Consider the following 16145-nt stretch of genomic DNA (forward strand, 5'->3'; position numbering starts at 1 on the left):
TCTGTTGGGTTGTGATGAGGGTCGGCGGGAGATGTACACATAAGGAAGGGAATTAGTGAGGAGAGGGCAAGAAAAACCCCAAAAACAAAAAAAAACTCCGCTCAAATAGGATCTACTATTTCCTATTTTTTAGCCACTTCTCATCCTCAACTCATTCATGCCTTCTGCAAGACATGGCCTTAAAAACAGGGACCATCCACGTTTGGATCAGAATAGGACAATAGGTGGTATCCTATTCTGATTCCTATTCCGATTACTTTAGAAATGGAATGGGATAGAAATTAAAATAAAAATTTCATTGCAACATGATCGAAATCTGAATTTAACCTCTTGCGGAAACAGATTACAGCAAATTTCCTCTTTTATTTCCGCCCAGGTGTCATTTCAGCCACATGTTGAGCCACTAGCTCAGTTGGTTGAGGATTAATTCTCCAACCTTGAGGCCTGATGTTCAATAAAGCTTACCTACCATAAAAAGGTGTCATTCCAGCCACTTGATTCCGTTCATTTTTTGAACCACACAACAGAATCAGAATAGGATATTTATTCCACCGCTAGATCCCGGCAATCCAAATGCACCTATACTCTTGTTCTCAAGTTCTTCAAGAACTAGAAAGATTTTTGTGATTCACATGAAGATTATATAGGTTTCATGAAGGATAACACAATCCAATGAAATACTTATGTGATTCACAGAAGATTATGTAGATTTCATAAAGGATAACAATCCAATGTCAGCATCTGTGTGTGTGTGTGACCCAGACCATTATTTTAGGAAAAAATATCTCATAAAAAAACCTTGAAAAAACAATGCTTGTCGAGTTTACCATATAGAAAAAAATATTTTCATCTACAAGAATTTTCCATTAAAAACTTCCAGCATAGCCCAAAATGCCACAAGTAGTTATAAGTCAATGCTTGTCAAGATTACCCAATGGAAAAGAATTTTGAGGCAGGGCCCATTTTGTAGAGAGCATGAATGGGCTTTTGCTGCCACTTGGCACCAACATATGGAGGAGAATTTTGGGGCAGAAAATTCAGAAATGAGAATGGCGCCCAACCCAAATCCCACATGTCAAATATCAACAAAGAGGAAATGCAAATCAACAGGCTAATCTGCAGGAAAAACCAAACCAAAACCACTCTGCGATGCGAGTTTTAGCACATAAGAGATTAAACACAGTGCTAATTTCACAGTTTAAACCTCAGCAGGAGCAGGTGCGAGGAGGCTTCTACGTTAAAAGAGTCTGAAGTGCCTTGACGACGATGCTCATGTTCGGCCGGAATTCTGACTCATATTGTACACATAATGCTGCCACAGCAGCCAGCTGCAGGAAAAAATGTCCCAATGTTAGGTTGAACAATGTTTAATTTAGCATAAAAACTCAAGACTTCAAACTCAGTTACATGTGTTTACTCAAAATAATTGAATACTTGATCAAATTGTTTTGGAGTTTTAAGTTGGGGCGCAACTTGGGTCGGGTTAGGTCGAGCTTTTGCTAAAAAATGAATTGGAATCAACCCAAACCTGACCCGATTGTATGGTAAAAGCTCAACCCGAATTCCCAAAAATCAACCAGACTAAAGTTGCAAACATGGTTATTTAAGTTAATGTTACTTGCAAATAGAACATTAATGCCTCTTTAGAAGCAATTAACTATATAAACTAAAAATTAATGCAAATACACTAATAACAGTAATTTCAAATAATTGTGAGGGTATCGAAAGAGGGCAAGTTAACTGTTCAACACGGGAGCTTTTCAAATACTCCAGCAAGAAAAATGTCTGGTAATAAAACTTGGCATGAAAAAGATATTTTTTATTTATATAGGCTGCTAAAGGCTGCGTACATCTAGCCCTCCCCAGACCCCGCAATGGCGGGAGCCTCCAGCAGTGGGCCGCCCGTTTTTTTTAAAGGCTGCATAATGTAGCAATCTATATAGAATTACAATATTATGGTTTATATCCAAAATATTGGCAGGAAATGATATCCACACTAACTCCCTTTGATAATGACACTTCTCTAATTTACTATTGATATTTTTTTGTGAAGGGATATTAGGACACCATTATTTTTTGGCCGCATGTCCCGATCGCTTTAATGAGCAGCTAATTCACATTTCACTCGGCTAGCCGGCTGTCAGTCAGCTGCTCATTAAAGCAACCAGAACACGTGACAGATATATTGCCCATCCACCGAGTGTGTCCTAATTTTGAGTCCCTTTATCAATTTTCTTTTGTAGATGGTAAGAGCCTTTGACTAATTAGAAAAGTGCAATAAAAAAAGTGTCAAAATTAAAACATGGGAGTGCAGATATATTTCCCTTGTCTGCATCTGTGACTTTATTTTAGAACAGGTAAGGTTATCACTAGTCATTTGTCACAATGACGATGGATGGGCTAATTGACCCATTTCCACACTTAACGGCTACTGGAAAGGGTCCATAGCATGTTAAATCACACACACTGTCATTTATGAGGGAGTCTAGATTGTAACCTTAGCGACTCCTTTTGGCGGATACTCTCCCTTTAACTTTGGATCTACACATTGTTTAACCTTATCCTCGGTCAGTCGTGGGGTTGCCTGGACAAAAAAATACACAAAATTACATCAACATTTGCCTTGGCCATAATTTTCACCCCTCTCAAAAATCAAGATAACTATTATAGAGCAAAATTTATGTGGTAGAAACTCACCCAAGTAACAAGACTCTGCTGCCCTCGAGGCATTGTATGATCCACGGGTTTCCTGCCAGTTAGAAGCTCAAGAAGAACGACACCGAAGCTATACACATCGCTTTTCTGTGTCAACTGACCAGTCATAGCATACCTGCATTAAGGTTTTACGTGTCAGATATCTTTTCCTCTCTGAAAAATTTCGTTTAGGCTTTCTTATGAATACAACTAAGAGCATGTTGCTGACAGCTTGACACAAGTTAAACAGGAAAAAATTATGTTTTAAAACTCTAGAATCTGCATATTTAATTATAGTGATTAGACTGGAAGGTTCACATTACAATTTACAGATTTTCCATTTCAAAGCCAAAAATGTTGCATTTACAGTATTCAAGATTCAACCGAGTCCCATAAAGTAAAAAAGTTTCTCAAATACAATAAGAGAAAGTACACCTTGAAAGCACTGATCCGGAGCCCATACATCAAGAAACAACTTGAATCCTGGGGGATTGGAAAAATGGCTTTGGAGATATGGAGAGGCGGCCCTTCGGCACACAATTGTAAGGGAAAAGTACAGTGGGGGATTGGAAAAATGGCTTCGGATATATGGAGAGGAGGAGGCCCTTTGGTACAAAATTGTAGGCGATAAGTATGGTTGGGGATTGGGGAAATTGGGAGAGTAGGAACCACGTCTAAGGTAAAAGGTTCGAATGCATGGTAGTCTCTGTGTGGGTCAAAGAGCTCATACGAGTCGTTGGTTAGATTTATTGTGGGGAGGGGGAAGGAAACCCGCTTTGGCTAAATTTATGGTTAGGGGAGTTCTTGAGGCGCATTTCTGAACCTATACCGTCTAGTGACCGATAGTGGGGCAAGAGTGTATGACTATTTAGAGAGGAAGGGAGGATGGTGGACTGGTATGAGCTGTTAGGCTTAGAAGAAACCTCAAGGAGATAGAGTCTATCCCAGTTGCCCGGCTATCATGAGTCCCAGTATTTTCTCCGTATTGCCCTGATACCCAGTCAGGACCTCTAAGTTCTCTAACCCTACTACTTTTTATGTTTGTTCCTTTTATTCACAGGCTGATTGGAAGTGTTGGGTCGATGACCAACTATTCTAATATATGGGAGTCCCCGGCCGAGGATGGTGGAGTGGTATGAGCTGTTAGCTTAGAAGAAACCATAAGGAGTTAGAGTCTTATCCCAGTTGCTCGGCTATCATGAGTCCCAGTATTTTCTCCGTCTTGCCCTGATACCCGAGTCAGGACCTCTAACCCCTACTACTTTTTCTGTTTGTTCCTTTTATTTACAGGCTGATTGGAAGCGTTGGGTCGATGACCAACTATTCTAATATTTGGCAGTCCCCGGCCAAGGATGGTCGAGTGGTACGAGCTGTTAGGCTTAGAAGAAACCTTTAGGAGTTCTATCCCAGTTGCTCGGCTATCATGAGTCCCAGTATTTTCTCCGTCTTGCCCTGATACCCGAGTCAGGACCTCTAACCCTACTACTTTTTATGTTTGTTCCTTTTTTTCACACGCTGATTGGAAGCGTTGGGTCGATGACTAACTATTCTAATATTTGGCAGTCCCCGGGCCTTCATCGGGTCGCCGCTTTTGCTAAGACGGAGGCGAACAAAAGTATCAATACCTATGATTGCCTCTAAAGAAGGAGAATTCCCCTAGCTAGCGGATGCATTTTTTGCAAGAAGAGCGAAGAGAACCCTTTGCGCTTCGGATGTAGCGCTCCACTAACATCTTCATTGGATCACCGCACCTTTTGGTAAATCTAGGTGGGTCTGTTGGAAACTAGTACCTTTTGCATTGATTTAGCACCTGCGGAAGGAGATGAACAACCATATGCTGGAAGACAAAAAGAGAAGTTTTAGGAGGATTGTAATGAAAATTAGAATTGATATTGTCTCATTGGGGAGAAATACCAATCTATTATTTCACTATAGCATAGAGGAGATTCTAAGAAATTGGAGCACGGTTGCTAATGAGAAATGGAGGAAGAATGTAATTGTATCAAGGTGGTGTCCCACCCCACCCCCGCAATGGGTGAAGTTTAGGGAGCATCGAGTACTAGTAGGCAATGGCGGTCTCTTTCACTATAATAGCAATTACAATATACTTTCCTTTTCTGGGCCAGCAGGGGTGTGCAATTCTACCAAGGTGGAAGCAAAAGCCCTCCTTTGGGGTTTGAGATGATATGCCAATGTGTCGTTGTGTGCATGTAAAAAATCCTGGCCCCTACATATCGAAAATTCCAGATCTATCCTCGAATGTTCGCCTGGACTTCATTCATATGAAGATGGGTCTGCAAATGATCCAGACTACACGCTTGCAAAAGAACAGATGTACAAGGAAAAGGTGGCGATGATCGATTCTAAGTAAAATTGGATTGAATACGACTTGGGTGGGCTGCAGGTGGTATGTAGTGCTGAAAGGGGTTGAGATGTACTCTTTGTGGTGGATGTCTCGCCCCCAATCTTTGTAATTCACTTTTTCTCCTCAATAAACTGTCACTTTTCAAAAAAAAAAAAACACAATAGGAATCCAAACATGAGTACCACACGGAAAGGTGTCCATGATTGTTACAGCATAGGACTCCAAGAAGCTCAAGACACAGCAGTCATATGAACATTTAGCCTTAGAAAGTATCTACGGTCCAGAATCCAGATCGTCCACCAAGCTTGTAAGTCTGAGAGACCATGGGAAAGAAAAATATCTAGATGACACTTCTACTTTAAATACTTTAAATTGATGAATATCAATCTCATAGAAATTCACGCAAGGTTGCCATTTAAAAAAAAAACAGAAATTCACGCAAGGCATCTAGCCATTCTTACGTGTCACGGAGTCCACTATAGCTTGTATGATCAAGGGTGGTGTTAGAAGAGAAATAGAAGACAAAGTGAGTTTGGGTGTTCTCCCCCTCACTAATGCATTTATATAAAAGGAGGAAGTACAATGACAACTATGCCCTTAGGCACATACACACACAAATACACTTCTAAAACTCCCTCTCAAGCTGGAATGTAAACATTGAGCATTCCAAGCTTGGTATAAATATCATTAAGTCTAGCTTTGCTTAGGGGCTTGGTGAGGACATTTGCAAGTTGGTCTGCCGACCTAGTGAAGGTGGTGCATATCTCTCTCTGCTGAATCCTGTGACGTATGAAGTGACAATCAACTTTTATGTGCTTTGTACACTCATGGAAGTCAGGATTGGTAGCAATCTGAATAGCGGCCTTGTTGTCACAGAATAGGTGAGCTGGGGACGATGGGGGAAATCCAATCTCAGACAGAAGTGATTGTAGCCAGATATGCTCACTGCCAGTATGGGACATGGCTCGATACTCGACCTCAGCACTAGACTTGGCTACAACATCTATTTCTTGCTCCGTCAGGACACTAAGGGGCCGTTTGGATTGGCGGATTTTAGAATCCAGGTTTTTAGTTTGAAAACAGTGTAAAAGAGGGTATGAATCAAGCTGATGGATGCTGTCCTAGCAGCGTTTCTTGGATTTTAAGCAAGAAAATCAGGTTTTAAAAATCTCTCCTACATCCTATGATTTCTAAAACCTGGAAATATGGGAGGATCTGCTACTCTATTGCTGATGGAAAGAAGGGAGAGAAGTAAAAAATGAGTCAAAAACGACGGCTGGCCCTCTTCTTCTCTTGTCTCTAACCCTCTTTTACACTGATTTCAAACTAAAAACCTGGATTCCTAAGTTACCTCCCACAAAGGTACAATAGCCAGTGGTAGAACGTCGATCGGCTGGAGAGCTAGCCCAGTCGGCATCACTGTATCCTTCCACCCTCTGGTGGCCATGTCGTTTGAAAAGCAGTCCCCTCCCTGGGGCGCCTTTCAAATAGCGAAGAATCTGAGTCACACCGGCCAAGTGAGATATATGAGGAGCACTCATGAACCGGCTAACAACGTCCATAGCATAAGAGATATCGGGCCTGGTCACCATGAGGTATATGAGCTTCCCCACAAGTCTTCTATATCTACCAGGGTCATGCAACAAGTCACCTTCTTCTGGGTGGAGCTTAGTATTGGGATCCATGGGAGTAGTGGCGGGTTTCACACCCGATGACCCTGTCCTTTCTAGAAGATCCAACACATACTTCCTCCGTGAGAGGGAGAGGCTAGTACCGGAGTAAGCTACCTCAATCCCTAGAAAATGTCGAAGGCGGCCAAGATCTTTTGTGGAGAACTCTTTTTGCAGAAACGTCTTCAACTGCTGAATGCCAACTGTGTCACTCCCTGTAATAATGACGTCATCCACATACACTATCAGAAGAACATGCACTGCACCTGACTGATGGCTGAAAACGGAATGGTCAACTGCACACCGTCTCATGCCATATCTCATGAGAGCCTCACTGAACCGACCAAACCATGCTCGAGGCAACTGTTTGAGGCCATATAATGATTTGCGCAGTCTACATACAGAAGAGGACATTTCCCCCTGAGCAACATAACCAGGAGGTTGCTCCATGTACACCTCAACTAAATCTCCATGAAGGAAGGCATTTTTGACGTCCAACTGGTACAAGGGCCAACCATATTTGACGGTAAGAGAAATAAAAACTCGCACTGATGGGATCTTGGCAACAGGAGAGGTCTCATGGTAGTCAATCCCATAGGTCTGTGTGTATCCTTTGGAAACTAAGCACGCCTTAAGGCGCTCAACCGTCCAATCTGGAAAGTACTTGATAGCATAGACCCATTGACAACCAACAGGGTGCGCACTAGGAGGAGGGGAGACAATATCCCAAGTGTGATTGGCTTGAAGAGCAGCCATCTCGCTGTCCATAGCAGCACGCCACCCAGGGTAATCAAGAGCCTCCTGCACAGACTTAGACAAAGAAAGAGGACAACGAAGAGACAAAAGTACGAAAGGAAGGGGTAAGACGATCATAAGAAACATAAGAAGAAATAGGGTGAGCAGTAGTGCATGAACGAGTGCATGAAGCAAAAGAAGCATCTACCACTAAATCAAGAGAAGAATGAGAAAATACCTGAGAAGTAGAGGCCGGGATCTCCGGCTGAAATAATGATGCCTCGTGAGGAGGTGGAGAAGGCTATGGTCGCGGACGTCGCTGATAAATTTTCTTAGTAGACGGCAGAGGAGGATTTGCCGAAACTGGTGGAAGAGGAGAGTCTGAGACAGGAGACGGAACATACACATCTAAGGAAGGACGGGGATGGGAGACCGGGGCAGGAAGACCCGGAGAAGAGGAAGGAGGGTCGTGTGCAGGAGTAAAAGAAAAGAGGGGAATAGACTCAAAAAGGTAACATTGGCAGAGACAAAGAGGTGACGAAGGCGGGGACTGTAACACTTGTACCCTTTCTGGGTACGAGAGTATCCCAGAAAGACAACATTCAGCTCGAGGGTCTAACTTATCCAAGCCCGAGGTAAGGTTGTGAACAAAGAAGACACAACCAAAGACTAGTGGGATAAGAGGAAAAGGTCGCCCTGGGGGTGGAGAACAGAAAAATGAGAGTGACCATCCAGAACGGAAGAGGGAAGACGGTTGGCTAAAAAGGAAGCTGTAAGGATGGCGTCGCTCCAATACAATTTAGGAACATGAATTTGAAAGAGCATGGTGCGAGCCATATCGAGGAGGTACTGTAACTTCCTCTCAGCTACACCGTTCTGTTGGGAGGTGTAGGCGCAGGAAGTCTGATGGAGAATACCATGAGATCCAAATAAATCCTGAAAGGCATGGGAGAGGTACCCCTGGGCATTATCTGTGCATAAATATTTAAGAGGACAAGAATATTGAGCACCAATCTCAGCATAAAAAGTGCAAAAAACAGTAAAGACTTCAGATCTATCTTTTAAGAAGTACAACCATGTCATTCTGGAATAATCATCCACAAAAACAACAAAGTATCTATAACCAGTAAGAGAGGTGGTCCTCGAGGGATCCCATACATCAGAATGAACTAACTCAAAAAGACTAAACACACGGTTAACAGCCCGAGGGGAAAACGACACATGATGATGTTTCCCGAGTTCACATGACTCGCACTGAAAGGGCTGAAGCGAGGAAGAGATAATGGAGGTTTGCTGAAGCAGCTGCAGAGAAGGATGACCAAGACGGCAATGCCACTGATAGGCATCCACAGAACTGTGCAAAATGATGGGCGGTGGCGTACACTGAAGGAGATAGAGGCCATCCACCTCACATCCCGAGCCAATAGCCCTCCCAGTCGAGAGATCCTGAAACATACAGTAAGAAGGGAAAAATGAGACGGAGCAATTTAGAGCTTCTGTAATTTGACTAACAGACATGAGATTAAAGGGGGACTTCGGAACGAGACTTGGGAACACATAGAACAGACGATAGTGTTAAGCCCTGATTTGGGGCAAAAGTCCCAATACCAAAAATTGGAGCCGTAGTCCCATCAGCAAGAGTAACTAACTTAGAAAAAGAGTGAAAATGACGAAAAGAACTAAGAGATGATGAATTACTAGTGAGGTGATTGGAGGCCCCAGAATCAATAATCCTGGGACTCGACTAAGAAACAAGAGTAGTAGGTGAGCTACCTAGATGTGCATAACCAGCTGTGGTGGACGGTTGCTAAGGCGTAGATGCTGGAGCTCCTCATAGTCTGCCCTGGAAATGGTCAGAGTATCAGGCTGGGTCGGCATTGGGACACTGCCAAGAACGGAGGGAGAAGCCGACGCATCAATAGAATCAGAGGTAGTAAGGTGGGCCTGTCGAGGAGGGCGAAGCTCTGGATGAAGGGTGTAGTAAAAGTCAACATGGTGACCCTGACGTCGACAATGAGTACAGTATGAGCGGCCGTGGCCACCAGAAAATCTACCAATAGCATAATCATGGCCGCCTCCACCACGACTGCCACTGCCTCAACCACGACCAACCTGGCCACCACCACGGCCAGAGCGGAAACCACTGTCATAGGCAGCTAGGGTGGAGCCCTCAGTAGGAAGAGCAGTAAGGGAGCCACGGGGGCACACTGCTGGGCTCGTGAATAGATCTCAGTAAGAGAGGGAAGCGATCCCGAGCCGAGTAACTGCTTGCAAAATGGTAAAAAGTGTCCTGCTCTAAGGAGTGAAGAAAATGAATAGCCCTGAGTTGGCCCCGCTGATGCTTGAGAACCATAAAATCCGAGGTAAGAGGCATAAAAGCATCCAATTGCTGACAAAGAGATGCGAAGTGGCTATAGTGGGTGGAGAGAGAGTCATCCCCACGCTCAAGACGAATCCACTGAGAATAAGTAGAAAAGATCCAGGTAAGGTTATCCATCCCAAAGTAAATGAGAGCCGTGTGATCCCAAATAGCCTTGGCCGAGGGCAAGCTCATCAGTGGCAGGGAAACAGCAGGGATCATACTCTACCATAGGAGCAAGCGGACCATAGCATCATCCTGGCGCCAACGATCATAAATCGGATTTGAAGAGAGAGGAGGATCACGCTCAATAAGGAATAGCCGACCTTTGGCCAGAAGAAAGGTCTCAACAGACTAGCACCAAGTGAGATAATTAGAGCCATCTAATTTCTCAGAGGTCATCTAAGGCATAGATTGCTCCAATAGGGAGACAAACCCTAGGGCTCTGATACCATGTTAGAAGAGAATGGAGAAGAGAAAGTGAGTTAGGGTATTCTCCCCCTCACTAATGAATTTATATAAAAAGAGGATGTACAATGGCAACTATGCCCTTAGGCACATACACACACAAATACACTTCTAACAGGTGGTACTGGCAACCTGTACTTTTGTTGTGCTCTACTGACTCTTATATTGTCTAACACGATTGTTTGATGCAATAATCTTGAAGGCAGACCATACATAGTCACACACTTGTATTTCAACTACAAGCAATTCAAAAAACCATTCCAAATAACTCCGTTGTACACTTCAAAACACATGAATCTACTAGACCATGTTTGTACACCTTGCAGAATCCTCTGCACACCTTAATCCTACATCGACAGAATCACAATTGAGAACGGCTCTGTTTGGTTGCACAAACCCTCGACAATCATTGGAATTTTAAATGCCAATGAATGTCGATTCCTGTTAGGTTGCCAATATTGCTTTGAAACTCAACTTGACTCCCCAACATATTTGGGATATCATCGTTGCTTTTTTTTCCCATGTGGCACTAATGTCCCCCTCTTCTGATCTTCCAATCAAATTCTACCAAAATGGTAAAATTTTGGTAGAAGAATAGTGGAAAAGGTCTGTCTTATTCTCTCTCTCTCTCTCTCTCTCTCTCTCTCTCTCTCTCTCTCTCTCTCTCTCTCTCATATCTCTATCTTCACTCTCTGTATTTGTCACGCCTCAAACCGCCTACCATGGCTTAGAACATAACAGCGCCACATACATGTAAAGTAATCTCCACAAGCATGCAAGGCTAGCACTATATAGAACCATGCTCATTAGATAAATCCATCCATCCACAATAAATTGTTTGATCAATTACATCAAATATCCATCTCCTCTCAACCAATACTAAAGAAATAATATAAGTCCATAGCTACTAATACTTACTAATAAACTAATTAAGGTAAACGATTGAGTCTTCAAGTGATCTCCCTCGCCACTCCAATCTCAAGCTGGAATCACGGCTCGGGATCTGAAATGATAAATAAGGGCGAGCTAACGCTCGTGTGATGTAATAAGCAGCTATGCTAACGGATATAGCATCAAAGGCTGAGGTAATCAATAATCAACAAGGCATTCAATTGGGAAATTAAATGGTAATTCAACATAGATACCAACATCAAAAGTGAGGCAAATATTCCATTTGGTGTTCGTCGTGGGTATCAATATCAATAATTTAGAAGTCTTTGGGTTCAATATTAGCTTTGTTTATTGTTTCGATCGATGTCTATAATCAACAGGTGGTTCAGTACTGGCCAGCAGGTAGATATCAACCAATATATTATGCATTCCCCAATGGTGAAGGGTCTAGAAATAAACTTAGATTTCCAAGAAAGAATTATTCAATAAATTCAAAGAGTACAATATTCAATAACATATGAATCAAAAGATTCAATACTGGGGTTGTAGTCTCAATCAATAGGAATCATCATGGTTTCAATAATCGATAGGGTTGCAATTATCAATAATCTGATATGGCTATAAAGCAATAAAGTATGTGAACAATTAAAAATGTCATAAAAAAGGGTTTGGAAATAACGCATCAGAATAGTCCCTTATTACTCACCTCGATTGAAGTTCAAAATCCTTTTCACAATACACCTTAATTACCTACAATCAATAGTATGAATATTTCTCATGAGTTCCATCATTTATATCAGTCCTATTAGGCATATATATCCTTTCACTGACAAAAGACACCCTTTGGTGCTCAATCGGAAAAGGATCGGTAACCCGTCCTAGAATTCTTTTTAGCATTTTGGAATTATCATCATTATAAAGTTTTCATAATTTTTTGAAACTATTTTTAACAGAAAGTACGCATTTCTGGCATGTTCGTAGAGTAGAGCGTTGAAAACGGATGAGAAATGAAGAAATTATGAATTTCTGAAGTTTAAGCTGCCACGCCGGAAGTCTGGGAACTTTGCCTGACGTCTAGGAACTTTGCAGTTTTCCTGATAGAACTCAGACCAACGGGAACGCCGGTCGACCGCCATTTTTGCCGGTCGTCCGCCCCTGCGCGGACCAAATTTTCCTGAAACACGATTTTTCACCCTTTTTTATACTAAAACGGCCATAACTCATTCGTTTGAACTCCAAATCGCGCATGGTCGGATCCATTGGACTCGTATCAACGAGAGAAATCCATCAAACCTAATTTCACGCCATGAAATACTTAGATTTATTTACAAAAATTAATCTAAACATTCTTGGGCATAATCTCAAGGCCTAAATCTTAGAGTTGTAGACCAACTTCTTAATCTCTTAGGGATCTGTGAATTCTTCCCCTAGATTACCACACAAAGATTCTAACACCTTAATCTTATTCACAACCCACTACTTCCAGGTTTTAAATTTTCTTTAACCACACAAACAGACTATAAATCTAGATCCTACTCGGATTTGCAGCCGAAAATTCTGCGGTCAATTCTCCAAGGTCGTTCGCACGAAAATCTCTTTCTCCCAGAGCTGCAGAAACAATTAGGGCTAGAATTATGTTCTGCAAAACTCTAACTTCATATTTATAGCTTTCAATTAGGCCTCCTAACCCTGATTGAATTCAAGAGACCAAAATACCCTCCCTATTAAGGGCTGAAGAAATTGTATTTTTGGTTAAAATTTCCGGGTATTACAATATTAGTAATGGGTGATAACACTCGTACCTTTTCCACTACCCTCCGAGAGGACTACCGCGCAACCAAACACTACTTACCACTATTCCAGTATTCTCCAAGTGGTAATTCTAGAAATCTTCTATGCTTGTGACCTCCCTTTTAACTTCTTATTCCATTACTTTCCGTGCCACCCCGAGCAACCAAACATAGCCTAAAGAACCTTACCGAACCCCCAAGGGCATGCCAAAGCAAAATAGCAACGAGATTCATAGTTGTAGGCCAATTACGATGAATATGAGCCTATTCATTTGCGAACAACATTGCTTCACTTTACAGCTGCATCAAACAATTAAAGCAAACATGATCCTAATTGGCCGGCCAACCATTGCACGATATTATAGCAAAGTGCAAACCGAAAGGTGGGACAACTCAAGATCAATACTGAATATTGATGTCTCCCTTCCTACAAAAGATGGTTGCTTAGGTGGATGGATGCCTTTGTATTCATACAATCAGCTCTTATGCGGCCTTTGCAAACCATACCGACTAATACTATATTAAGTTGGAACTCAAATCTATTTTATAAGCATCAAGATTACCTGTCAAAAAATGCTTTGATGGCATGCGGTTTGAACCCACTCTCTTCTATTGCTCCAAATCATAATGAAGAAATTAAATATCTAGGTATCATATCAGTACACTATTGAAGAAGTTTCACTCTCAGAGGGCATATCACTATGAAGAGAAGCAAATCATGGCGCTAATATCCTTTGAAATATGGAGTTTCAACTGAAGTAATGTACATAGATCCTTGTGATTTCCTTGGCAATCTTTTAAAAGTTATAGAGGAAGATGCCATAAGAAAGAGGGTACACGAATTCAATGCAAAACTTGTTCTCATTATAAACCAGGGCAGTCCCCAAACCCTAGCTTACATACTGAAAAAAGAGACTCGCACAATCAATATGAAAAAGATAGAAACAAGCATCCCAAAATCATTGACCTGGGGCAAGGTAAACCAGATTCAACTTTGGTCGAGTTCCATTAAACTTCCAGGGAGTTTCTTCCATTCACCTTGCTCGAGCAGGGTTTATTCTGGAACAAGCGTCTCTTGGACCTCCAGAAACCCAAAATGAAGACTCCATTTAAAATTCTAGACTCATTAAGAATCCATAGAACTATGAAACTGGACATCATCAGTTAATTTTGGGATTTTGTTCCTTGTAGAGTAGAGGAACAGCAGTGGCACAATCGACAAAGATTATGACAATAAGGGGGACAGAGGCCATATATATAGTCATTCTCCATTGCATCCAGTTTTTGGAATGTCAGGTATGATTTCTCAAAATCATTGTTAATGAAATAATACAATAAAAGAAAATTGATCTCTAGCAAATCATACCCGAATATTTTTACCAAAAATACCCCTAGTTACAATTTCGTCAGCCCTTAATAGGAAGGGTATTTAGGTCTCATGAATTCAATTAAGGTTAGGAGGCCCAATTGAAAGCTATAAATATGAAGTTAGAGTTCTGCAGAACATATTGCTAGCCCTAATCGTTTCTGCAGCTCTAAGAGAAAGAGATTTTCGTGCGAACGACCTTGGAGAATTGACCGCGGAATCTCCGTCTGCAAATTCAGGTAAGATCTAAATTTATAATCTGTTTGTGTGGTTAAAGAAAATTTAAAACAAGGAAGTGATTGGTTGTGAATAAGATTAAGGTGTCAGAATCTTTGTGTGGTAATCTAAGGGATGAACTCATAGATCCCTAAGAGATTAAGAAGTTGGGTTAGAACTCTAAGATTTGGGCTTTGAGATTATGCCTAAGAATGTTTAGAATAATTTTTGTAAATAAATCTGAGGATCTCAAAGCGTGAAATTGGGTTAGATGGATTCTTCTCGTCAATACGAGTCCAACGGATCTGACCACGCGTGATTTGAAGTTCAAACGAATGAGTTATGGCCGTTTTAGTGTCCAAAAGGGTGAAAAATCAGGTTTCGGAGAAACTGGGTCCGCGCAAGGGCAAACAGCCGGCAAAAATGGCAGTCGACCGATATTCCCGAGGGTCTGACTTCTGTCGGGCAAACTGCATAGTTCCCGGACGTCCGATGCGATAGTTTTTCCCCGGCAGCTTAAACTACTGAAATTCGTAACTTCTTCATTTGTCATCCGTTTTCGACGCTCTTGTACTCTACGGACATGCCCAAAACGTGTACTTTCCGTTAGAAATGGTTTCAAAAAGTTTTGGAAACTTTATAATGACGATAATTCCAAAATACTAAAAAGAACCCTAGGACGGGTTACCGATCCTTTCCCGATTGAGCACCAAAGGGTGTCTTGTGTCACTAGAAGAATATATATGCCTAATAGGACTGATATTAATAAAAGAACTCATGGGGAATATTCATACTATTGATTATAGGTAACAAAGGTGTACTGTGAAAATGATTTTGAACTTCAATCAAGGTGAGTAATAAGGGACTATTCTTATGGGTTATTTCCAAACCCTTTTTTATGACATTCTTACTTGTTCACATACTTTATTGCTTTATAGCCACATCAGAGTAATGATAATTGCAACCCTATCGATTATTGAAACCATGATGATTCCTATTGATTGAGACTACAACCCCAGTATTGAATCTTTTGATTCATACGCTATTGAATATTGAACTCTCTTTGAATTTATTGAATAAGCCTTTCTTGAGAAGCTAAGTTTTTCTGGACCCTTCGCCAATGGGGAATGCATACCACATTGGTTGATAGATACCTACTGGCCAGTACTAAACCACCTACTGATTATAGACAACGATCGAAACAATAAACAAAGCTAATATTGAATCCCAAGACTTTTGAATTATTGATATCGATAACCACATCGAACACCAAATTGAATGTTTGCCTCACTTTTGATTTTGATCTCTGTTGAATTACAATTTAATTTCCCAATTGAATGCCTTATTGATTATTGATCACCTCAGCCTTTGATGCCATATCTGTTAGCATAACTTTTTATTACATCACATGAGCACGTTAGCTCACTCTTATTTACCATTTTAGATCACGAGGCGTGATTCCAGCTTGAGATTGGAGCGGCGAGGGTGATCACTTGAAAACTTAGTCGTTTACCTTAATTAGTTTATTAGTAGCTATGGACTTTTATTATTTTTTAGTATTGGTTGAGAGGGACTTTTATTATTTTTTAGT

At 41.4% G+C, this 16145-nt stretch overlaps 1 protein-coding gene across 1 annotated transcript in view; it reads right to left on the reverse strand.

The window, feature by feature from the left end:
* Nucleotides 1-799: 799 nt before the first annotated feature.
* Nucleotides 800-16145, reverse strand: part of LOC143890031 (PTI1-like tyrosine-protein kinase 3) — a 34623-nt gene continuing 19277 nt past the window's right edge. Inside the window, exons 6-8 of the mRNA XM_077394538.1 lie at nucleotides 2698-2830; nucleotides 2498-2584; nucleotides 800-1328 (exon numbers count right to left, since the gene is read on the reverse strand). Coding sequence (XP_077250653.1) covers nucleotides 1233-1328; nucleotides 2498-2584; nucleotides 2698-2830 — 316 coding nt within the window. The 3' untranslated portion in view covers nucleotides 800-1232. The remainder of the gene's footprint in view (nucleotides 1329-2497; nucleotides 2585-2697; nucleotides 2831-16145) is intronic.

Source organism: Tasmannia lanceolata, unplaced genomic scaffold (assembly GCF_043159265.1).
Source record: "Tasmannia lanceolata isolate RefF3 unplaced genomic scaffold, GAP_Taslan_0.1 ptg000013l, whole genome shotgun sequence".
Taxonomy (NCBI): domain Eukaryota; kingdom Viridiplantae; phylum Streptophyta; class Magnoliopsida; order Canellales; family Winteraceae; genus Tasmannia; species Tasmannia lanceolata.